The 25,884-nt window shown below is 38.5% G+C and overlaps 1 protein-coding gene across 6 annotated transcripts in view; it reads right to left on the reverse strand.

Annotated features, from left to right (window-relative positions):
- Positions 1 to 25,884, reverse strand: part of UTRN (utrophin) — a 370,686-nt gene that overhangs the window by 82,833 nt on the left and 261,969 nt on the right. For all 6 annotated transcript variants that reach the window (XM_050709839.1, XM_035538805.2, XM_050709840.1 and 3 more), the window contains one exon: positions 10,997 to 11,126. In XM_050709839.1, the coding sequence (XP_050565796.1) occupies positions 10,997 to 11,126 (130 nt within the window). The remainder of the gene's footprint in view (positions 1 to 10,996; positions 11,127 to 25,884) is intronic.

Here is a 25,884-nt window from a genome sequence, read left to right on the forward strand (position 1 = left end):
CCAAGTGGCCTTCTACTCACTCCTATAAAAAACCCTTAGAAAAAGTTTATCACGGCATTATTTGTGATTAAAAATCAAGTGTTGTCTATGAATAAATTATACACAGCAATATAGAGATGAAAGCAGCATTTTTGTCACAAGACAAATGAGATATACAATTTTCCATATGCTGATGATGTCTTTAAAGATATCATATGAGGAAGAACTTCTTTATGGTTTGGGTGACAGAGCACTGGAACAGGCTGCCCAGAGAGGTTGTGGAGTCTCCTTCTTTGGAGATATTCCAAACCCGCCCGGATGCCATCCTGTGCAATGCGCTCTGGGTGACCCTGCTTGAGCAGGGGGGTTGGACTAGATGACCTCTGTAGGTCCCTTCCAACCTCAGCCATTCTGTGATTCTGTGTGCTATCATAACAACTGACTAAGCTTGGAGCTGCTCACCTGGGGAGGGGACAAAAAAACAGGGGGGAAGGAAACGTTTTGCTTTTCAAAGGCTAGGTGAATGTCAAAGTAAACGCACTGTTGTAGCTGGAAAAGTTCAATTACTGTGCTTCTGGTGATGCAACCTACATTCTTTAGCATGCAATACTGCAAAGCGTGCTGTAAGTGATAAAAAATAAATCATTAGAATACATTAAATTTGCAGCTGAGGAAGGCACATTTTTCTAGATGTTAAAGTAAGTTGTTTGGATCAAAGCCAGAATTTCTGCCAGCCAATTCCACATATTTAAGTTTTTTTCAAAAACTTTTTTGCCCACATTAGTCTCGATACATATTAGCTTACAAATACAAGAAGAGTATTCTACAATGGAATCCAGACGCCATCTCAGAAAAAAGTATAATGCACGTGTTTTCCATTTTAATTGATGGTGCAGGAGGGAACAAGTTATTGCCAAATGACCAAGTGTTGCCCAAAAGCACAAGGCAACTTGCTAAGAAATGGTTAGTTAAGAGAAAAAAGTACCACCAGAAGTAACTGAAGCAGAACGGGAAGCAAGGATGATTAAGAGGAGCGGACACCACAGAAAAGATGGTGACAAATACCTAAGCTGTAGGTTGTAGTGCATGTTTTGAGTTCTAGAATTAGAAAAGCTCCTTCAAAGAACAGAGGCATTTGACAAAAGATTGGGGCTGAGAGGGACAAAAGAAATTTTGAGCATTCAGACTTACTGAGATATTTCAGTGACTTGCTCAGAGTCATAAGCTGTTAGGCAAGAGCAACTACCCATCTGCTCGCTACCTGCAAAGACTAGCCAAGTTTAGGGACACCACAATGGCAGGAGGGTGTTTCAGAAGAGGAATGTGGGGAGGAACAGCTGGGACAAAACCTGTGATGCTTAACTAGATGCAAAGGGATATAAATTATGTATATAGCTCTAGGATCAGAGGCAAGGCAGTAACTCACAATTTGCAATACTGACAGACCAGAATAAAGATAAAGACCAAAGACAGGCTGTGATAAATCGTACCTTGTGTCTTGAATCTCAGCAATTCACATTCAGAATAAGCTACATCATAGGACAACACAGTTCTGGGATGATCTTTACCCCAAGCTTTGCAAGAGATTTCAGGATTTCAGGAAAAGCAAAAGAAATAATGCTTAAATTCTAAACAAAGCAACCTTTTCAGATAAAAAATGGCTACCAATTGCTTAGTTACAGATACCAAGGAAGTCATCACTAAAAGTAATTTTGGAATTATTCCCAGCTATGAATATATACCGTTGATGAATTAATGACAGCCAACTACAGTCCATAGACAAAACTAATGCACAAAATCTGGAAGCCAAGCCAAGGTGCAGCACCTAGTACAACCAGTTCAGTATCATCAGATGGACAACAAGGCCCCACCAGTAAAAGCTGCAGGACCTTAAATAAGGACTAAGAGAGCACCTGTAGTTAGAACACTTACAGAAAGAAAAGGGAGTACTTTGTTGAAACGGGACAGAAAGTTGTAGACCCAGTTGGAGGAGTCTCCTTGGCTGTCATCTTGAAACTGTCAATACAGGGGACATTACACCCAGAAACTGGACTGAGTAGAACATCATCCAGGAAGCCTTAACAAGAGTGGAAAGAAAAACTTGCAAAATTCTTTTGTTGGCTATAATGGTACTGATGTAACAGATTCAATGACTGACTGCTTCTTGCCCCAGTAAAATCAATACCAAAAAAAAAAAAGTAGCTGTAGCTACAAATGAGAATAGGAGAGGGGAACAATGGCCTGATCTAATTTGCCTGGCCAACTACAACAAGACAGCTTCACTCGTGACAGACCAGTCGCATATCTGGGAGGGAAAAAATTCCGCACTAAGTGGGATGACAGAAGTATCCCAACAGAACTAAAAACAGAAACATTTTTGAAGACCATTTGTCAGATCAGTCTCCTTGTCCAAGGGAATCTGCTGCCTATTTTATTTGAAAAATATTAATTCCTTTCAAGACTGCTTTATTTTACCCAAGTCTTGGGAGTGCTTGTAAACTTGCCTTAAAAAGGCATTTACTGGAGAAATAAAGCCAAACACACATTTTTATGAGCTATAAAACCATTCAGCTTCTATTCAGTTAAGAAATACATCCTGCACAACTTACATGCTTTCCATCATGAAAGCCCAACCTATTAATGAGCACCACACTATTTTCAAGCAGAGAGCACATTCTCCAAGATCCTCATTGCACAGCACAGAATTGTAAACCTAGCCTCATAAATAACGTCTTAACAGTATGAATTCTGCGCTTTGAGTTTGTTTCATCAGTCTGTCACTGCACACACTAGCAGACAAACACAGCTCCTTTGTGCTGTGAAAAAACGCCACATACTAGTTGCTGCTCTTTTGTTCCCACTTAATATGAAAGCTTCTGAATGATCAGCTTTTTTTCTCCCCCCCCCCCCCCCCCCCTTTTTTTTGTAATGTACTTATTACATTATCTTCACTTCAGCAGCTGCTCAGAAAGTAAGAAGAGCCTGTATTCACTGGACCATCTGTTTACCAGAGAGGGAAGATAGTAACTGACCTTGCAGTCAGAGAAAAAGCAGGAAAAAAAATCTGCTTTTGTAGTGGAAAGAAACTTGATTTTAATAAGCATTTTTTGTCACAAACAAAGCGATGAAAGGACCAAGAATTTTCCTGTGTCACTAGCAGAGAGAGAGTGCCACAGAAGGAAGACTTTCAAGACTGAACTTTACAGCATATGCATTCCTTACACGCTTGCATATATGGAGAATACTTACACAGGAAAGATATCAGTTCTCAGAGAAAACTCTTCTTGCTTAAGAATTCAATTCAGATCAGGTAAGCTATTCTGGCTCTAGCAGTTTTGACTCTAAGCAGCTCTGCTTGATCCCCATGTTACTGACTTGATCTCTGTCTTGCCAGAATTACATTAATTACTTTTTACTTTTGGTATATTCTTCGTATATTTTAGCATTATGTCAAATATTCTCTCTTCCTTGATTCAATCACTCTTCACAGCAAAAAAAAACAATGGGTAAAACTTCACTGTAATCATTATGAACACTTTTGAAGCATTTGAACAGACACAATGAAACACTGTCAAATTTGTAAGCAGAAGAACAACCAAGAGCACTGCTAGTGTTGCATGATGAAGTCTCTAGCATCACTCCAGTGAAAGCATTCACTACGTTTCTTACAATATGGACAGAAAACGCAGTTCTGATGGGATGGTAATGGAAAGTTTTAAAGATCAATCAGCAACTGGTTAGTAACATAGCACTTAGACTAACAACCCAGTATGTCACCTTTCTCTTCTAGTTCAAGTATCTATTGCAAATACACGTAAAACAAAGAAAAAGCACAATCATTCATTGTCGTCTTAGCCTATTTAGATTTCACTCTATCAAAACTGAAAGTTCTTCAAGCCAGAGAAATAAAATAAAATAAAGAGTGAAAAAATAAAGAGTGAATGGGGAAAGTCTCCACAGGATTAAAGACAAATTAGCTGGTAACTTTATGTATATTGAATACATCTGGAAAGGGCCTGGAGTATGGTCTACAAATAAAGAGGTATTAGAATTCCCCAGTGGGTGCTGGTGGAGAAGATACAAAAGGACAGACAAAACAAGAGGAAATAACTTCTGATTAAGGGAGATAATTAAGTCAACCCACTGCATTTATCCCCAGAAAACTTAAGAGATTACAGCAACCCTGAGAACCACACATTCATGCAGCATCAAAACACAATCAAAACACAATACTTCTCACTAAAAGCAGCCACCATCTTGTAATAAATGATGTGATCCAAAGCACAGTGGAAGCTTGAGGTTTTGTGTTGCTCAAGAAACAAAAAAGAGGTATGAATTCTATTTTAGTCTGTGCCTGCCACAAAACCAGAAAAAAAAAATCAATGATAATAGTATTGTTATGTCATCAACAAGCTACAATGTCTACTTCTAATTCCTGTAGAAGGGAGGGCACTAATGGAGAAGGATATCGCCACTGAATCCCACTTACTCAAGACTCCCTGAATCGATGGTGTCTTTCAACAACACTGGACTTCAAGAAAGCATCCAGGTTCCAAAATTTTGAATTGCTCACAAGCCTTCTAGAGCAAGTTTACTCTGCCTGTTTTCTCCTCTACATACTTTACTTTTTGTTTAATACTCTGCAATTACCCATTTGCTGTCTTGAGGCTTCTTTACAATTTTGTTTAGCTGTGTTTGCTCTAGAGAATAAGAAAGGAATTTTCGTTCAAACAAGGTCCCGACATTTGACATCCATCAGTCACCTGTGTTGCTATTATCATAACTAAGAGATCTCCTACGGACAAAGCTTTAATGACATGTAGAGTCTTTAGCACAAGGCAGCACTTAAAGTTTAAGAACATGGCTTCCACCCGGGATGTATCAGATGAAACTGGTGCATAATACAGTATACAGATTAAAAATGAATACAACTGTGCTTATATCCTTAGGTCCTCCTAGTTAAAAACCAAGCAAACAACAACAAAACACCACACATAAATAAAATTAATCACTGCGTCCTCAGCCTGTTTCCAATATTCAGCTATTAAAATTCAGGCTTAAAACTCCTCCAGATTTTCACTCCACACCACCCAGAAAAAGGAAACAACTTCCTTGAATTTTCACTAATAACTTTCCAAGCAGGCTACCATTTGGACACTCACTACAAGATTAATTTCAAGGCTCCACCCAGGTGGACTAAACTTGAAGGGTGATAAAGATCTATCTGAACAGGAAGAGAAAAATTTCATCACTGTGGGATTATCTCATAGGTAACTGCACGTTTCTCTAACTGAACGTGTCAAAAGTCACAAGTGAATGAGCACCAACTAAAACACGGGCAACAATGTTCAAAATAGGGCGTGAGTCCACTGACCTCCAGTGGCCCACATGCTCTTCATTCTCCTATAGGTTTAACAATCAAGACTTCAATACTCAGCCCATTAGGGCAGAAGAGAACAAAAAATATTCCAGTCTTGTATGACAGCTAGGTGACAAGTGGTTGGGAATAGAAATACCGCTTACTCTATACTTTAGAAAAAAGAGAGTAGCCTATTTCCAGTAAGGACTTCCTTGCTAAGAGGAAAAAATACGATAGAGAATTTATCTGAATTTGTTCAGTAGCAGGAAGCAAAGGAGTTTGACTTTTATTTACGTCTGAAACTGGGGAATACGTTGTCTGGCTGAAATAAATAGAGTAATGTTATTCACTGATACTTGCTCATATATTGTCTTATAACACAAATGTGGTTTATGGGGTTTTCTACACTTTTAATTAAAGAAGATAACAGACAATAAATACTTAATTTTAAATCACGTATTTATCACATCACCTTTAATACCAAATAACAGCTTTCAAAGATAGGAATCTGATTATCGTAACAAAACCAAAACCTACGGAAGTACTCCAGCAATACCACAGACTCCTGGAAACATTCTCTGTTGGAGTAGGAATCACTGTAGTAGCCTCGTCTGTTAAAATGTTAATTTGTGTTATCTTCCAAAAAACATTTAGCTCCACTCCCTCACTACAGCAGTGGAATCTCCAGGACAGAATTTCAGAAAAGCCATACACTGGAGACATCACTGATCTATATAATCCTAGGGACAGAAACTATTATTTTTTCTTTCCTTTGTGTATCCCATAGCCAGTAACCTTATTAACAGTGTAGGGAAATAAGAAGCCAACTGTAACTATGCCATAGATCTAAAGATGTGCAAAAGGTTGACTGTAATTCTTCAAGTTTTCTCCTATACCACGGAAAAGCAGTAACAAAGCTAAAAATGTGAGTATCTCCAACTTCATTATCCTGACCATCTATAAAATTCAGCAGCTGGCCTGGTGGTTTTATCAATCAGCTCCATTCAGATGCTCAAAGAAATTCACAGAATCACAGAATCGTCTAGGTTGGAAGAGACCTCCAAGATTACTGAGTCCAACCTCTGACCTAACAATAACAAGTCCTCCACTAAACCATATCACTAAGCTCAACATCCAAACGTCTCTTAAAGACCTCCAGGGATGGTGACTCAACCACTTCCCTGGGCAGCCCATTCCAATGCCTAACAACCCTTTCAGTAAAGAAGTTCTTCCTGATATCCAACCTAAACCTCCCCTGGCACAACTTTAGCCCATTCCCCCTCGTCCTGTCACCAGGCATGTGGGAGAACAGACCAATCCCCACCTCGCTACAGCCTCCTTTAAGGTACCTATAGAGCGTGAGAGAGAGACTGAAGAAAAACAAAAGCAATTCAAAATCAGCAAGTACATCAGTCAAGATCTGATCACAGAGAATTCCCCATTGCCAATCTCCTCCTAATCAGGAATCATGAACAATTTCAAATACTGCAACAAGCATTCAAGTGCAGAAGCAACAATCCACAGAAAATAGTACTTCAGCTACTAAATAATGCATACTGTATCTATAAAATTTGAATTAGACCAGAAGTTACACACAGAAATTACAAAAAGATTCATGAGCAGGTAACGAGAAACCTCTCCAGAAGGACACTATATGCTGCTGCTGACCACCTTCTGAAGTCTCTCACGTGATTCAGAGAGTGCAGAACTGTCATGCCCAGTAATCCAATCCTCTGGTGATAAAAAACATCTTTGCATATATGTCTAGAGAAGCCTTTGTACAAACAAGTGAATTTTTACTTGAGCATCAGAACAAGAGGATAAAAAAAATCCTGACAACCTCTGAGGCTCTCAATCACCAGTCACACCAGAACTGGAACCCAGATCACTAATTGCAAACGAGCTTGTACCTGCTATGCTTTAATGCTGTTTACATTTAACAGATTTCAGAATTTACAGCTTTGGTTAATTCAAATTAACTTTACTGTTTCTCCTTATTTCAAAAACAAAACAAACAAAAAACCTCTCAGATATTGCTGTCTCCTTCATGCCTAGGCAGAATTATTTTTGTACCTAGCAGCCCAAGTGCAAATTAGTTGAAGTCAGACAATTAATACAAAGACTGAATTAGAGTATGATTCAATTTCCTTTTGTAGTGTGCAGTATAAAGGAATAGAGAAAGCTTCAAAGATGATGTCTGAAAAGATATGATAGGGTCTATTTTTAAATATTATGAATATCTTTAATGGATGTTCTAACGAGGTAATTTTTTTTCAATTAAGTTTTGATTGTATTATGCACTTCAGGGGGATGTGAAAAGGTTACTCAGATTGTCTTAATTTATTGTAACATACAAGAGACTCTGAACTGATGTCACAGCAGAATCATATGGCAAATTTTTGTCCCTGTTGTGAAGAACCTGCAGAGAGAATAAAATAATCCTGGAATATTTAATTCAATGTACCCTCAAGAGAACTGGGGTTGTTTGGTCTGGAGAAGAGGAGGCTTAGGGGAGGCCTTATTGCTCTCTGCAGCTACCTGAAAGGAAGGTGTGGGGAGCTGGGGGTCGGCCTCTTCTCACAGGAAACTAGTGATAGGACCAGAGGGAATGGCCTCAAGTTGTGCCAGGGGAGGTTCAGGTTGGAAATGAGGAGACATTTCTTCTCAGAAAGAGCAGTCAGGCATTGGGACGGGTTGCCCAGGGAGGTGGTGGAGTCACCGTCCCTGGGGGTGTTTAAGGAAAGGTTGGACGTGGTGCTTAGGGACATGGTTTAGTGGGTGACATTGGTGGTAGGGGGATGGTTGGACGCAGTGATCTTGGAGGTCTCTTCCAACCTTAATGATTCTGTGATTCTCAATTCTTATGCACCTAGAAACAAGGCATCTGCATTGTCTGGGCCTTTGTGTAACTTCAGTGGCTGGATATTTTACCATCTCTTTGGATTACCTAACCCCACACCTAAACACTCTTGCTATTAGGTAAAAACTAATCAAACAGTGATCTTCCAATTCATGCTATTACTATTTCCTACATGGTTTTGCTATTTGTATTATCAAAGCAGCCAAAGGCATGTTTAAATCATGACTGTACAGCATTGCGTACTACCCATGAATATTTCTGAAGATAGACCCATCAGCTCACAATCCAAAACCACACTCCCCACCTTTAGCAATGTTAAGTGCACTTCACTGAAGTTAATGAGCAAACTTTTAATCTATTGCATAAAATACCGATGATTAAGAGGCTGATGGAAATTAAAACATTAAACATTTTAAAAGCAAACATAAGCCTGCACTCACAGTCCTCACTGAAAATGCTTATTGAGAAGAAAGACTGTATGTCTCTGCATGGGCTCAAGTCCAGGGGTGTGGATTTCTGGGGATTGGTGGCATTTGTCAGACCGTACAAGGGTTGGTGAAATTTAACGGATTATGTTATATAAGAGATCAGAGCAGAAGATTCAAAGGCACCTTTTGGCCTGAAGTTTATTAATCTGCAGAAACTCTACTCTGTACAGCGTGTCTGTGTCCAGCTGTTGGCAGGGGGGCCCGCTGTGAGAAGAGGCCAGGGGCTGCCACATGCCAGACGTGACCAGCTCTGCAGTGGACCCACGGCAGGTACAGCTGAGCCCACCTGCCAAGGTGGAAAACGTGCTTAAAGAAAGGGCAGAAAACACCAGAGGAGGAAGGAACAAGAGAGAAACATCAGAGGGAACACCAGAGGGTCAGAGGAGGGGCAGTAGAAGCAGCACTGTGGCAGAGCAGATATTTCCTGCAGCCTGCAGAGCGCACACTGGGGCAGACCAAAGGTTTGAGAAGAAAGAGCAGCAGAGAGAAACCGTTAGACTGACTGCAGATACTCCTCCACTTCCCAGACCCTTGCACCACTGGTCACCTTGGTGAAGAGACCAAGCATGACAAGATTTCTCACTCATGCTCTTCCTATTTCCTCCTCTCAACCAGCCGAGGTTGGTAGCAGAGACTAGCCTACCACACACTCAAAACAGGTGTAATGGAACTACTGAGCTTGAAGAAGGACGAGGAAAATAAGCTCACAGCACACACCTATGAAGCTTCCCAGTCTCAGCGTACTGATTGCTTTTAAATATGATGGGTGGACAAGAGCCACCTGCCTGGTCATTACTGTTACACAACTTAACATGGTAATCAGCTTCCCTGCTATTCTGTCATTGCCATCTGTAGCTCACAGGAGTTTAAAATAATAACACCAGTAATACTTTTAAAATTGCTTATCAGGAATGTATGATGCATGTCACCATCTGAAGTTTGTTCTTGCACTTTCAGTCAACACTGATTAGATCATTGATACCAACCCCTGCCAGAAAGTGTGAACACTTTACGTCGGTAACATTTCATGCATTGGCGGCATTTCTGCTGGGTAATTCTATGGCTTTTGAGAGGACAGTCTGTGACTTCAAACTCTTGCAACACAATGAGCAGATATAAAGTGAGCTTTCTCTATTTTTCAACTGCAGGTTTTCTAATAAAGCATTCTAAATGCAATATGTCAAACAAGTCCGTGAGTAAGTTGTGTGAGACAAGCAGAATGCTTTCAGGAGTTCAAAAAGCAAGCAGTAAAGCACAGTACTGCAGCTACGGTACAAAATCTAATCACAAGGAAAAATGGCTTTAATCACCAGATATTCAAACTTTAACACAAAGTTGAATTATGGAATAGGAAATCACATAAAAATTTGCACAGAAGTAACACTAAATATGGATGAAGGAAATATTACCTGTTTGAACAAGCCTGAAATGTTTGCTATGGAGATTTAATGATGTATAGAAAGAAAAAAACAACTCCTGACAAAAGTAACTATATGCCATAGCTACAGAAGTAGCTACAATTTTGTAAATTATACAGAATAGTAAATTATTCACATCTTACTGCCACTGGTATTTCCATAACTGCAGATTACTAGATCCAAGAAGAATCCTTATGTAATTAAAAGAAATAAGATTTTATAATAATGTAGCTTATGTCAGAAAAATAATTCTGACTTAATTGTACTTTGATTATAGCTTTTTCCATGTAATTACAGAGATACTTGGTACATTTTTTATAATTTGGGGTTACAGGGTCCTGTTGGTCTCTGATATAGACAAATACCTTGACAAATATTATGCGACTATCATTTCTAGGAGAGCTGTGTTTCACTCCTTAGCAATAATTCATCAAAATACTGGAATCTTTATGATTCTGTAATGACTACATTCCTAAAGCTGATTTTACTTCTGAGATACATCACAGAATACATTGATTTCCATTTGTGGGGCAAAATTTTGCTATAATGACGTAAAAAATTTACATTTGCATATTTGAATTACTGCTTTGACTACATTTAAGGTGTACACATGCTATTGTATTAAGAAAAAAGAAAAGAACTGATGACATTTTGAATCAAAAACTGGAAAAGGAAATGCAAAGATTTTTCTTCTTCCATTAAAAACTTGAGCACTTCCAAAGCAATGTAGTAATAACTTAAGGCTAAAGCACTGAAATAAAAGCAGCCAGTATGTGGTGTGGAAAATCCCAAAACCTAACCAAGTAATCGGGATATAAAAATGTACTAGGGACATGTAAGTTCTATTACTTTCCTTTTGACCATTTAAAACAGGAAGAGAATATTTTCTGACCTGTTTTCGAATGTAAGCTCCTTCTTGGTTCCTCAGGACCCTCAATTGGTTGGTCAGCAAGGAAAATTCGTGCCTGGTCCACAGCATTGAGAATGGTTTGCTCTTTATCCTTCAGTTCACGTCTCAGTGCCTTTTGCAAAAGGAAAGAACGCCATTTGTAACTGGATCTTATAAACAACAGATACTATACCTTTTTCCTTATTTTCACTTCTCTGACCAGACCTGTCTAGTGATTCAGACAGCTAGATAAAGGTAAATTTAACAAAACAGAAATAACAAGATATTAATTAAGGCCAGAAAGGTTACTCTTACAGAATTAACTTGGAGAATCAAATATAAGCTGATAACGGTAGGTTTTTAAAACACTCACCTAACAGGAACTGAAACTAGTACATTGAACTTACAAGTATTATTGCTATAGTAGGATTGCCAATATACAGTAAATTGTTACAACAGATTTTTTTTAATAACAAAAAATTGCATCTACTGAAAATTCATGTGATAATTTCACAACTGCTAAAAAGCATTGCAAAAATACTTCACATTCCTTAGAAAACACTACCTCTTGTTTCTGTCTCCTACTAATAATATTTTTAAAACTTAAATGATATAGCATCAGAACCTTTACAATGAGAATACATTCTGAAAACACATTCTTCAAATTAGCCACAAATACTTCGATCTTTATATGCAGAAACAACTAAAGCTTCTATATAGGGAAAAAAATCAATATTTAAGATATTTTCATGCTAATGGAAATGAATTGCATGATGCTTTGATCTCCAGTGATTATGACTTTTCTAAAGGGTTAAGTGTAACCATACTGTTGTAACAAACAAACTAAAAAAACATTCAAGAGCAGACAGCTATTACAACATTTCTTATAAAGCATTTTCTTCCATTCAATTTTTCAGTATAAATCAATCTCGACTAGAAAGAAATTGCTTTGCATGATTTGTATTACTTCCTACCAGTATAAGCACAAATGAAGATACTTTAAATATTATTAAAACACTCTGCTTAATATCTTCCAACATTTTTTTTTTATCTCTAATTACAAAATCAAAGTTTATTTTACTGACACAGTCTGCTCAGTTCTCTCTCAAGAAAAGCAGTTAGCCAGTGTTCACAATGTTATATAACAAGAAAAACACTTTTCACTAGAGAAAATAGTTTCTAATGGAAAATAAGGGCAGACAGAAGAAAAGGGTTCTTTTCTCCTGATTCCTCCATATGGTGTAAGAGTTAAGGTTGTCATTCTTTCAAAGGATAACTTATAACTTATCTTTGATACCATCAACCATGACTGTCTTCTGTAAGACAAGCCCTTCTCTACTTTTTCTGCTCACCTTTCTCTACTTTCCTACGTGACTTGTTTACAAATTTAGGAATTTCACTTCACTGATTGCAATTATTTGTTTAGTGATTATTTGAACTGGGGGGATTTGCCTCTCGAGTCATCGATTCTCTGCCCCCTCTCCTTCCAACATCCCTGTCATTGGAGCTGTTCAAACTGAGGTTGATAACACAGAGATTTTAAGACTATCACGACAATGAACAATCTACAGATTTGGGCCCATATAGCTCATCAGCTCTAAATCATCTGTGGCATTCCTTGTCATTGATACAGCTTGACAATGGAATCTTTAAACATGAAATAAACTTTGCGTATGAAATACAAATATTGAAATAATTTAGTAGCAAAGAGCACATTGAGCACAGTACAGACTTCTTAACATTACAGTGCATTATTTTATGCTACAGATGTAAAAAGTAGTTTCAGAACAGCCACTCAGACTTGCATTGCTTTAGTCCCTATTTCTTCAGCAATACTCTATTTTCCCTTTCTCTCTTTCTGCAAGTAAACAAGAACAGCAATGAGAGAACATGATGCAAGAATAATCAGATATATCAATAATACTCTCTTGTCCTTCCAGGCAAACCTCTTTGCAACAGAGCAAAAAAGAAAACCACTTATAAATCTAATCTCTAGCTCAAATATCATCTGTCTTGAGTGGACTGAAGAAAGATTTCATTGGAAAAAATCAGATCTTCAAGAACACTACAGAGTAAAAATAAGTCATAAAAAAGCCAGCAAGTAACAAAGGCTGCAATACTGAATTTTATTATTGTATTAAATATTTTTATAAAATAATAAATGCAATCATGTATTTTGGTGTTTTATTTAGTTTTGCAAAGATACCTCCCCCATGGCTACACAGAATGCACGCACTTCTTTCAGCACAGAAGTATATGACTGTGTCCCTGGGTGCCTTACTTGGCATTAAGGACTAAAACAGTTAAAGCACTCGTATTACTTTGAGTGTTACACAGAATTTGGACGAGGGAGAAACTTTCCCTTTAGCTAGCTATCCTTTAGATGGGAAATTCAGGAGAAAATCAATACTATTTTTTTTGGTATACATTAAATAATAAATGAAGGCATGGCAAGAGGCTTTCAAGGCTGAAGACAGGCATCTCAAAACATGCCACTAAAGCTGGGCACTAATAACGTAAGCACATGGATGGAAATATTTTTGGAGAGCTGTGTTGAATACGCAGCTGTGAACACAAAATTAAAAAGTGAACTCCAAGCACATTGGTACAATTAGTTTTTCTACACATTATATTTGCATTTATAAAAGTATAATGACATTTTAAAGCTATATTGGTCACATAAAGAGGGGCTATATGCAACTTTGGCAGTAATTCATGCCAGAATATTTCATGCTATGGTTCTAAAATGTATAATTACTGTATGCTTTAGGTAGTGGGTAAAATGCAAGCTTTACTTCCCTTAGGGAAAGACTGGTGACAGATTACCAAGTCAAATATCTACACTTCCAACAGCTTTATTGCATTCATTTTTTAAATTCATTCTTACGTTCTAAGTAAAGCAGGAAATGAATTTTTACTCCTGGAGAAACAAACACTAATTTTATTAGTTTTTCATTCTTACAAAAGAAGAAAATAAACCAACCAACCAAACAAAACAAAACAAAACAAAAGCCTAGAATCTGATGTGCTGATACAGTGTTGACGTAGTTTTCAGAACTGACCTTAAATAATACTAGTCAAGAATAATAATTAAGAAAAAAATCCTCCTCTGAGTCCTGAAAGAATTCTTCCACTGATAAACAAGGGCTAACAAAACTACTCTCTTGAAATGTTTTATGCAGTTTCACAATGAGCCACAACTGCAACTGTGCTGCAGCATTCATTTTGCAAGCATGAGGGAGATCCTTCAGGTTACCTGACTGACAGCATAACTCAAGAACCCACCACACACCATCCTTCTGCCATCTACCATTGATTCCCATAGGGGAGAAAACCACAAAATGTTATATACCTGATTTATAACCATTATTAGTCATTGATTTAGTCTCCACTTTGATTTGTTCCCCTTTCAGTAACTGTGAAATGCATGCTTTTCACATTAGAACTTCGGAATCTATATGCCATTTACTCTGTTATAAATCTAATCTGTTTGCCCTCTCTTAATTATAGATGCTTATGATTTCTAATATAGAAAGGAACTCTTCTTACAAGCCAACATTTTCTGACTTACTGCCTCGATTTATAGACAAGGAATTTGCCTAAACCACGGCCTTCTAAGACTTCTGTTGCAAATACTTCATAATGTAAGACTTCTCCATTCTTGAAAAAAAAAATACTAGCAAAACTTTTGCTACTCATGAATATTTACACAGTTTAGTGTACCCTGTAAGTATATATTTCCTTCAATTGTCATAAAATCATATTTCAAGCATAGTAAGTGAGCTTCCAAAATTACACACTGTTGATTTACAGCCTCTTTTTTCCGCTTTCTAATGGTACAGGCTTGTACAGAGTAATTTGAGGAGCAGACCAGCTTAACAGCTCCAACAGATGAAGACAAAGCTAATTTCAAAGAAAACACATGGGGTACTTCTTAAAAACAGAAGATATTTAAATCAGGTCCCATTATGCACTCCTTCAAGGATGCACGTTACTGTAACTTGTCTCTGGTTATCACGCTGCAGCTTTATGTGCCAATCAGCAGCTCCTGTAGCATTTAATTACTTAGTCATCTTTACTCTGCACCAGGTGCTTGAAAAGCTTCTGTTACTTGTATACACTAAAATGAAATGGAAAAATTGTCCATGGCATATGGTAGGAGAGGGAGAATAAGTGGGATAATTGAGAAAACTCGGAGACAAGGTTGTTTACAAAGATCACACAGAGATCAAGGTTATGACAGAGTCTCCGCCATCTGTCTGCATCATTAAAGAATCAACTAGAAAGACAAAATAAGCGTAACACTTAAAAGCTGCTCCTTCGTGGCAGACACTATTTAAAGTAACACACGTATACAATTTCAGGAGGAGGTATTTTGGTCTCTGGACACATCTCCGTGTGAAAATCAATTTTATAACACATCTGCTGCAGCTGATATAGAATGCATTTATAAAGAATGCTTTCTAGAATAATATTTGAGACAGTGCATCTTACCATGCACTTGCCTGCTATTACTTCCTACTTAATCCATACAGCAAGAGAAAGAGAGAAAGAGAAAAATGGTGCATAATGTATAACCATTAATACCTGGAGATACATAGAGGCATCTGCAGCACACAGGGCTCTGTAGCTGAGACCCCATCCAATGTGTTCAGGTAATCTTTGACAACAATGACCAACACCAGAATAAGGAAAGGAAGGCAAAGATCGTAAGGAAAAGCATAGAAAGCTGTTTGCCTCAGTAATTAACACATTTCAGATTCAGATTCAGGATTATTTCAGATTCACTTTTTTAAATGGAAGAATCTCAAATTCAGTTTTAAAGTTTGGAGGAATATCCCACATCATGTGCAAAAGGCTTCTTAGAAAGAAAGGGCCAAAGGCAAGTGAGCAGTGAAGACTGCAGGGTACCCGCACACGGCGAAACAAAATCAACAGGAATATAAAAGCACAGACGTGGGCAACAGAGAAAATTAGACTATGCATACTGATAATCTTTTACCAGAAGGCCAAGAACTGTTAGCTTACTTTAGACTTCCTCCATGATTTCTCAAAACTGATGCTTCAGGTCAGAAATAGAGGTATTTCTTCACTGAGACTATTCATCTCTTGAAAATTTCTCTTCCCACTCCCGTCTACCAATGAGAGGATGTGCTCATGGCTATGCACTGAAAGTATCACCCACCCTGTGTGTACTTTTATAGAAATGCATTACTTGAAATAAGCATCTATAACTAGTTTTTAAATGAAGAGCTTTAAAGTAGCACAGCCTAAAGCCAAAGATGGAGAGCTAAAGATGTGTTATATCATCTGCTGTTCAGACTTACAGAAACATCACTTTTAAAAACTAATAATCTCAAACTGTGTCTGTGTGCTGACACCTTAGTTAAGAAAAGGTAAATGACTTCCTTCTGAACTTGTTAAAAGTAGTTCAAAAAATGGTAAGGCTATTTTCTTCATTTTCTTTTAACAGCTTTTTAAAAGAAAGAAAAATGACATTCTGAAGCCCTTTCGAAAGTTTTCCACTTCAAATAACCTTGCAAAGATTCTGAAAGGGCTCATTTGGGCACTAGAAGAGAATCTGATGCTATATCGTGATGATAGAGGAAAGCTTAGTTTTAATATACATTGCACAAGAAAGGACATTTAGAAGCATTTCTTGAATTAAAAAGCATGAGGTCACATTTCTTCTTAAGAAGCAAAATAAAATAAAAATGGATTTTCACACAGTTCATGATTTGCCAGTCATTAAAGAGAACCTCTCTTCCTTTTGTGAAGGAAGAACTGCACGTCCTGCATTCCCTCGAGATGCTACAGGAGCTAAAATCAACTAGGGATGAAGGAAGACGCTGCTTAATTGAGCAAAGGTTACAAAAAATAAGGCATAATGATGTTCATTAATGTCTTCCAGCACCAGTAATGTTACGTAACTGGAGTCTTTATTTCCTAGCCCACCAAGACAAAACTTTATTATTTGTGTTTCTGGGTCAAATGATAACCAAGCCTTGGCTACCCTGACAAGTTTGGAGGGCTTTACAGAACAAAGCTGTAGGTACTGCAAAGTGTGGGATGGTTGTAACTATCTGATTTAGAACTGTGTTGGAAAAAAACACACTGTGCACCACTGAGCTGTTGTCTTCAGAACAGATTTTTGAAAATTTTATGGTTGTTGTTCTTTACACAAAAGTTACCTGAAGAGATAAAGATCTGTGTTCACACGAATTCCCAGCTGAATGATCTTTTCAAACCCTCAGAATGATATCATATCCTGTTTGGATTTCTCAGAATATATATATATATATATTTTTCCTCTCCTTCTTCTAGTTCTAGAAAGCCATTTTAGAATATTTAATTCATACTTTATGTTTTGCTGTACAAAGAGAGGGTTCCTCTTTCTAAGACTAAGCTTCCTCCCTTATCAATTACAATATTGATACAGGACTTTTTAAGGGACAGCAAACCGGTTTTCTTTCATAATTACATGCTCTAGCATTGTAATGAGCAAAGCAAGCCAAGTATTGTATAAATTAAACTTGCTACAGTACAATGCTTCTTTTACCCATTGAGCCAGCTTCTAAGCTAACTCAGCATATTTTGATCTGAAGCCATTCTAAGACCACAGCTAAAAAAGGGCAGAAGAATCATTAAATTTGATGGCTCATAAAAATACATAAAAGAAGTAGATGAAAAAAAGGTTAATTTTACATTGCTATACACAGGAAAAAATAATCTTTTAAATGGTGGTGTTACAAAAAAAAATACCCATTTAATGTACCTTATCAGGATTTCATGTAGGAATTCATTGCACCCCACAGACAGCAAAAATGCCTGAGTCAGAGTGCAGAGTCTGACAGAGACAGAAAGAGAAACTCTTGAAGCTTTCTACTGTTTGGGTGATGGGAAAAAGTATTTACTTTTACACAACAGCAATAATCATACTGCCAGCAGTGGAACCAATTTCCAAATGCCAAACCGCTTGTAAGTACACATTCAGTTTTACATCAAAGGACTACAATGTGCTTTTTGTGAAGGAAAATTAATCCCACCAACCTTTACTATGGAAACATGACAGCCATCCTGTATCAACAACCTTGAAAGACTAGACTTTTTTTTTCTTTAAATCTTAAAGGAAAGTCTGGACTAGGTTTGAAGGGCAGAAGAGAAATGAGCATAGAACTCTACTTTGGATTTTTCCTAAATAAGATTACACAGTTCGTGCTAAAATGATTAACCATGACGAACCAGCAAGTTGTGATGTTAACACATGCTTGCTTTTAACAATTGCAGGTGATCAAACGCTCCATTTTAGATCAGATCCAAACAGCACTTCAACAGTGAAATACATGAGGCCAAGGTTCGAAATAAATTTGAGAAGAAAATGGCATCTATATGTCATCTATGTGGTCCACGAATACTTCCTCTGCCCCTTTTTTTTTTTTTTTTTTTAAGACACAAACATTTACACATACAGCTGTTAAATTTATTCACTGTGCCCTAATCCTGATTAATTATAAAACCCTAATATACTCAATGAGACCACAAAAGCCCTTCAGCGGTCACTATCCAAACACGCTCAATGCCAGCCGGGCAGCAAGTGTCGCCCGCTGCTGATGGAAGAGCAGCTCATCAGTGCTGATGTCCTCCTTATTCCAGAGGAGGCACACCTCAGCACCAACCCACAAGGTGAGGAAAACGGAACCACAGGTGGAAATTTGGCTGAACAATCCCAGCTCCCTCAGCCGCTCTTCATATGACTTATACTCCAGACCCCTCACCAGCTTCGTAGCCCTGCTCTGGACACACTCCAGCACCTCGATGTCCTTCCTGTAGTGAGGAGCCCAAAACTGAACGCAGTACTCAAGGTGCAGCCTCACCAGAGCCAAGTACAGCTGGACAATCATTTCCCAAATTTACCTCTGGCCTGTACAGGGATCGAACCCACGACCTTCAGTTTTATTAGCACCACCCTCTAACCAACTGAGCTAACCAGCCTTCCAACAAGCAACCTGCATAAGCCTCTCAGGCTAGGGCCCAAACCCATGACCCCAGCAATACTCACTTTGGAGGGAGGGTGAGAGCTGCAAGCCACCAGGCTACCACTGGCTCTTCATAATAACCAGTGGACTTTAAACACAAGTGCATGATTTAGAAGTTCTGGACAGCCCTTTAGAAAAATAACACTTAAACGGACCAAGTAGAAACAATATATGCAGGAAACCCCAACAATCTCCTCTGTCCTCCAGCCTCTTTTTAGGAAAATTTGTTGGCCTCCATTAGTATCACAAGTAATCCAAGGGATGATGACAAAAAGCCAACCATTTGTCTAAGAAGAAAATAATCCACAACTTCCAGCCTTTTATTTTTTTTTATTTTTTTATTTTTTTGGATACAAAAGAAGCAACTTTATCCTATCTGTCTGTGAACAGCAGTGATTTTTTATTTTTTTTAACTAAAAGTTTGTTTTGAAGAAAAATGTTTTGCCAACCATGACACTTTAGGTATATGTGCCAAAAGAAATAATGTCAGACTTTCTGCCATTTGATGCGAAAGGTATGTGGGGGATCTACCATTCCTACCAACATAATGGCTTTAATATTGGCAGCGTATGCAGACTGAAAGCATCTTCCTATAGAGTAGGAAACGAACGTGATTTGAGAACACCTATACGATCAGCACGGAAATTGTCAGTAATTCCTAAGACAACTCTTTGTTTTCTAAGTATGTGGAATTAGACTAAATTCCTCTATCTATGCAACTCTAGGGAAAATGTATCACGTTTCATGAAGAATCCAACTTCAAATTAAAAAAAATTACCACAGGCATTCATGTACATTTGTGATTGATAGAAGATAGGGAGAGAAATAACCCCCTCTAGTTCTTGTTCTTCCTTTTTTTTTCTTTCTTTTTTTTTTTTTTTAAGCCTGTACCCCCAGTCTCTGCTGCTCTGTCAGAAGCAGGTTATAAGAAAGTAAGAAAGTTATGGGCGAACCAGAATCTTTATTATAAAACGTACAATAGCTATTGTCCAGACAAAGAGGACTGACACTAAGAAATCAGTAAGCAAAAAATGCAACGTTGTTTTAAATTGTCTGCCAAAAAAAAAAAAAAGGCAAAAACTCACAGCAAAACAGCATTGTAGAATTCCAAACAAAGCACAGCAGTGAGTCTATTTCAAAGGTATTTTAAGACACTATACTCTCTAAAATCAACCTTTAAGATGAGACAATGTATCATCAAAATAAAGATCTTTCCATTTCAGATTGAATTGTTTTATATATCTATTTACAAAACAGAAGTTACATCTCTTCCTCCATCTCCAACAACGTTTAACCTCTTTCGAAGAAGCAAAGGAACTGTGTATCCTCTATGCTAACTCTAATTAGTTTCAAACAGGGAAACTGCAATGCGTAACAGAACAGCGTAGCTTTGGGCGAGTTTTACTACTGAGTTATATAAGCCCCAAACAAGATTATAGTGGAAACACTGACAGACAGTCAAATTTGTCTCCTCTTTATGAGTAGCAACTGGTGTAACTTCTGCTGTTTATATCAGAAAATATTCCAAGGGAAATGCAGGGGAGGGACAAAGCATGAAAAAAATAATGTTTTTAAATGCTCCCTAACCAAGCAATGCCTTCAGCCTGTCAAGACACGTAAAACATCTGCTGCGTATTAAATGATTACTCAATTTCACAATAGCGCTCAAATATTCTGTTAGCACTAGTGACCACGTAACATCTGCAGCATCGTGCACCATTTCCCTGCACCGTTCGATACCAACCATCTACCCCTTCAACAGGGAAGACAAATTCTTCCGCTTTCTTTGCTTGCCAGCAACAGACGGGCCTGGGTTCGTTTGGTCTTTATTTTTACTGGGCACCAATGAACTGGCAGTGTTAACAGACCATCAGATTCTGGCTTCAAACTGGGATAATACCACAAACAAGTTGGGTGCTGCACTGCTGTTCTTGAGAGCGGTCTTGACTCAAGTTGCCTCTTCCTCCTTTTGAGGGATTAAAATTTCCTCTGCATTTCTTCAAATAAACATCAATGAGAAAAGATCTATTCTGCTTGGTCTCATAAGCTACTTTACTATTAAGTGGTACCTCTTATATTACTGCAGAGGTCTTGAAAAAGACTTATTATCTGCAGTTCACACTCCAGACACTCAGAAGCAACGTTACAACATGAAGCCCTATGAATATTTGTTTAATGTACGAAGACAGGAAGCACTTGCATTGTGAACATGCCAATGTCTCAAATATGCAAGAGGTTTCCTGTAACATCAGCCTCTTCAGTGCAAGTGCACATCAGGGTCCTTGACGACGAACTGCTATCATCAAAAAAATGGGTTGTACAACATGATGTCATCTATGAATTATAAATAACCAGAAAAGTGAAATCACTGCAAGAAGTCTCAGCTGAGCATCTCCCGTCTGACAGCTGCGTAAGGGGAGAAATATGCCCCTCTGCGGGAGGAAGCACAGGCACCAGAGCTCTGATAAAACTTGGGCATTAGCAACCAAACGCTAGGGACCAGCTACAATTTGGCACTACCTCTAGTGTTTCTGTCCTGGTTTCTGGGTTCAGTTGTGTGCGTATGCATCCATGCATACACGACAGGGGACTGCTACTGGAAATCCTTTCAGAAGCAGGAATCCCGTCAAAGCTAATTACTCCTCTTCCTCAGGAACAGTCACTTTGGTTTCTCTTCAGAAACAAATGGTTTAGACAGACAACTGAATAATTACTAAAAAGTCAACACTGGGACTGTCCTCTGCGGCTGGATTCCACCTTTGCAGCAGAATACCACGTAGTCAGGGACAGGCCGCAGCAGCTACACTGCTCAGAAAAGAAGTAATTGCTTTCTTAGGAATCTCTTCACATTTACGTACAACTATAATAAAAATCTGGTAAGCATGTTTAGTTGCTCTGTAGAGATTTTTAGACCACATGCATCATCGTATACCTGAACATTTTCCAGGATAGCATTAAGCAATATGATTCACATCTGCCCTGTGTTTGTTCTTTCATTTACTCTCCAGTGAAAAAAGTTCAGTAAATATCAGTTTTACATAACATGGCTTTTTGCTTGTTCGTATATACTGTGTTGTGTTTACTACCAGCCGTTCCTTCATGCACATTTACTCCACAATTTTAGTGTTGAAATAAATAATTCTCCTCCTCTGTCAGTGCTGCTGCACCATCACCATGAGAAGCATAAATTGGAAGACTTGAGTGAAGAAAGGGTTTGAATAACTGGAGCTAAATTATGCTCACCACACTAAGAATCTCTTAGCAGCCAGAAATGTCAGAAGGCATTAGCTGCATGCTGATACGGAAGAGCACAAGATCATAAAAAAAACCACCCCAAACAAGGCTGACCTATTGGAAATGAGTAATTTAAACCAAGCATGACTGCCTTGTGGCTTCAGACTCCTCGGCACGTCTCTCTCTGCCCATATGCATCACCTCCTCTCTGCTCATCTCTGTCCGCTGCATTCAAGGTCTGAGCTATCTCAGAGCATCACAAATGCAGCATGACAGAGAAAACTGCAGATCGCTTGCACATCACTGGTGTTGGAGAAGATGCTGCCCGGTCAGTTCCCGTAGTGCCTCTGTGCAGAGTGAAGCACCGCTGCAGGATTGTCTCACCTTTGTGGAATGACAAAACAAAACTAGGTGCTGAGCATCAGAGATGTAGTTTTTAAGGAACCACTTCTTGGCCTCCTTTCTCCAATAAGAGCAGTGCCATCATAGCACGTTACCTAAGCTCACAGAAGTAGATCTGTACCAGAATTTAGGGCTTTTTTTTCTTAAGCAGTAAGTGTTAGGTTTGGATGTTTATTATTGCAAATAATGGTTCATCTTTTTAGCCCAGTTTCTCAGTACAGCCCTTGTTTGGCATGGAAGACTGGACATAAATTAAGTATGCACATCTCTATGAGCACCTTTTCAGATAGCTTCCATCTGTATATGTCCAGAGCTGATCATCTCAGCACTGCCAAAGTAATATTTTAATTTTAATTACATGTAGTATCAAAGCTACAAACTGACAATCAAAAGGTCAAGGTGTGACTACAGCCTTGATGCAGTGGCAATGACAGTCTGATCATAAACTTTCTCTCCCCACAATGTGAGTCAAATGCAATTAAAATAAAGGTTTGTTCTATATATTTTTTTTCTTCTTCCTTATTGTTCAGAGAACAACCCAAACACATCCATTAGATAGAATGGGTGAAAATCATAGGGTTTCAATTTTGTGGACTCATGTACATTAAAGACTTGCTTTTCTAAAATATTCCTTTCAAAGAACAGGAAAGATAAGAAAAACATTGTGAGTATGAATATGGAATAAAAGGTGGAATGATGAAGCACACCAGTGCCATAAAGGAAGTTTCTGAGTTAGGGAATTAAAAACAACAATACTCGGCTTACCTGGGCACAAGCAGCTTTATGTGCCTAACTCCCAGCTTCTCACAACTGAGAGTATACTTAGCTCAGAGGGAAATCTGGGAAAATTTGGGAGCACCAAATTTCAGATTACTTCTGCATAGGAGCCATCCTCCTCCTCATATCAAGCAAATGAACTAAACTGAGTTCTAAACACACCAACGTAAGGCAGCATGAAAAGTGCCCAAGTTTGTTTATGATGTAAGAGCAATAAAACTGCTGACAGCCACCTCTGCATGGGCTAATTTCACTTATTTGAAAAATATGTTTGTCACTAGTGTAGGTATCTATGCTGCACTGCTGGATGGATGTACCCTATCTGTTATGTATGAAAGGAAAATGGAAAGAGTTTGATCATCAGGAGCTCACAGAGAATGGAGAACTAAGACTTAAATACTCATGAATAAGGGAAAATACTTCTGCTAGCAGGATGCTGTTCCCTCTGCAGTCTGGATGCAGGACCTCACAGCTGTGTTTAAAATGTCAGCAGCACACAGCTTTACAGATCTGCCTTGCCACTGGAAAGTCTGTCATACTTTCAGTGCTTCTGACGCCTCCTACTCGCGTACTGCCCTTGGGAGGAAGCCTGCTGTGTGGGTTTGGTGCGCACGTCCACAGACAGTGGTCACTGTGGCTCTGGGAGCAGTCACAGCAGCAAAGCTGAGCATGCAGATGCTGATCATGCTTTACAAGAAACTACTGTGTAAGGCTATGTATGACTCCACTTGACTTCTAAAAGTCCCCTAAGGCCTCATGTACTGAATCCAACATATACACCTTTCAACTCAATCCATGAGAGCAGCATGAGGACCAGAAATAGTTTCTGGATGCAGTCAGTCAAGTCCCTCACAGAGGAGGGCAATGGCATGGTGTCTTTTGGCCCAAGGGGAAGAAAATTACTCAGAGACCTACCTAGGGGAGAAGCTCCACTTCAAGTGTCTTAAGTGCAGGTTAGCAGTGCTAGCTGACAAACAGCCATCAAACCTTAGTGAGACACCAGGAATTCAACTATGAGAGAATATGCCAAAACTAAGAGACTGATTATGTATTTTCCCACCTCGAGTTCCAGGAGACTGAAGAAGGACATCACTCAGCTAATCCAGTCTCGGACCAAATGCCAGTTTAAGTGCACTTAACAAGGATATTATGAGCATGCTCACTCCTCCAGGGCTAGAGGTGCATTTTAAGGGACTTTACTATATGCTATATGAAGCTCTTCTTAGCTTTGTGTTTTTCTCCCTCTTCCCTCACTTCTGTTTTTAAATTCCAGACTGTTATAATTTGTAAAGAAAGCCTTACATTTACACACTAGTGCAAACTCCAGTTAATGCCTTTCCCTAAAGTAAGAATCCCTAAAAAACCCTGAAACCCTGTGTGCATTTGCAATGTCCCCTCTATCCACTTATGTAATGCTCTGAGTAGCCTCCTTCAGCTTTTTCTTTCTCCAACAGCTTAAAAGGCCATTGCCAGACTTTATGATGTCAAAAAAAAGGCAAATTAAAATGTTATTTTTCTGTCAATTCACAGATACTAGTGACAAGTAACCAGATAGTGCTTTTACCAGCTACACTTTGTCTCAACCTTGGAATAATTTGCAGTCTCTCTCTGACTTAAAATTTAAATATTGAAGTAGAACTCTCAGATTCTTGTGATGAATACACATCTCCCTTCTCTGTGTATTTAATTAGAAAAATACATAGAAATGGACTTTTGAAAGTGCTGTTCATAATGGCTCAGCAGATCGATGTAAGAAAGCTAAGCACTACCTGTTTTAATGACTCGAGCCTAAAAGCTTCCTAAATCCTCACAATTAAAAGAACTATATATTGTACAAAGTTCTCATTCATTTTTACTCATACTGAAAAGTTGCCAGAATTACTAAGCACCCAACTCTAGAGGAGAAAATAAATCTAAGAGAAGGTACTACTTTTAAAATGCAATATTTAACTCCTCAGTAATAATTTTTACTCCCGGTTTAGAAGGTAGTGAGACATTGCTGCAGCATGGGGGAAAAAAAAAGAAAAAGGTTAATCCAAGTCTATTTTTCAATCAGAGCATGGGACTCATTTCTGTATCAGGCACGGAGGCTCCTGGAAGTGCACATACCTGGCGTGACAGCATACACTAACCACTGCACTGATAGCAGCGAGAAACGCCATACAGCCGCTCTCTGCTTCAAAACTGCAGATGGAAAATCACGAGCAGAGAAAGCACAGCACACAACTGCCAGACACCACCAATCATTATTTAAAATTACACCACCACCACCACATATATTTGACGCTAACATATTTTCACATCAGTCTTCCTTTTTCTTATTCATGGCATCAAATTGTTATGTTTTTAACATTTTTTTCAGATGGAGTGCTTCGTCCCTGTCTAGAATCTGATCCATTTAAGGTTGCAAATCCTTACACAAACTCCTAGCCTATCTCCTTT

The sequence above is a fragment of the Cygnus atratus genome, chromosome 3, assembly GCF_013377495.2.
Source record: "Cygnus atratus isolate AKBS03 ecotype Queensland, Australia chromosome 3, CAtr_DNAZoo_HiC_assembly, whole genome shotgun sequence".
In the NCBI taxonomy this organism is placed as follows: domain Eukaryota; kingdom Metazoa; phylum Chordata; class Aves; order Anseriformes; family Anatidae; genus Cygnus; species Cygnus atratus.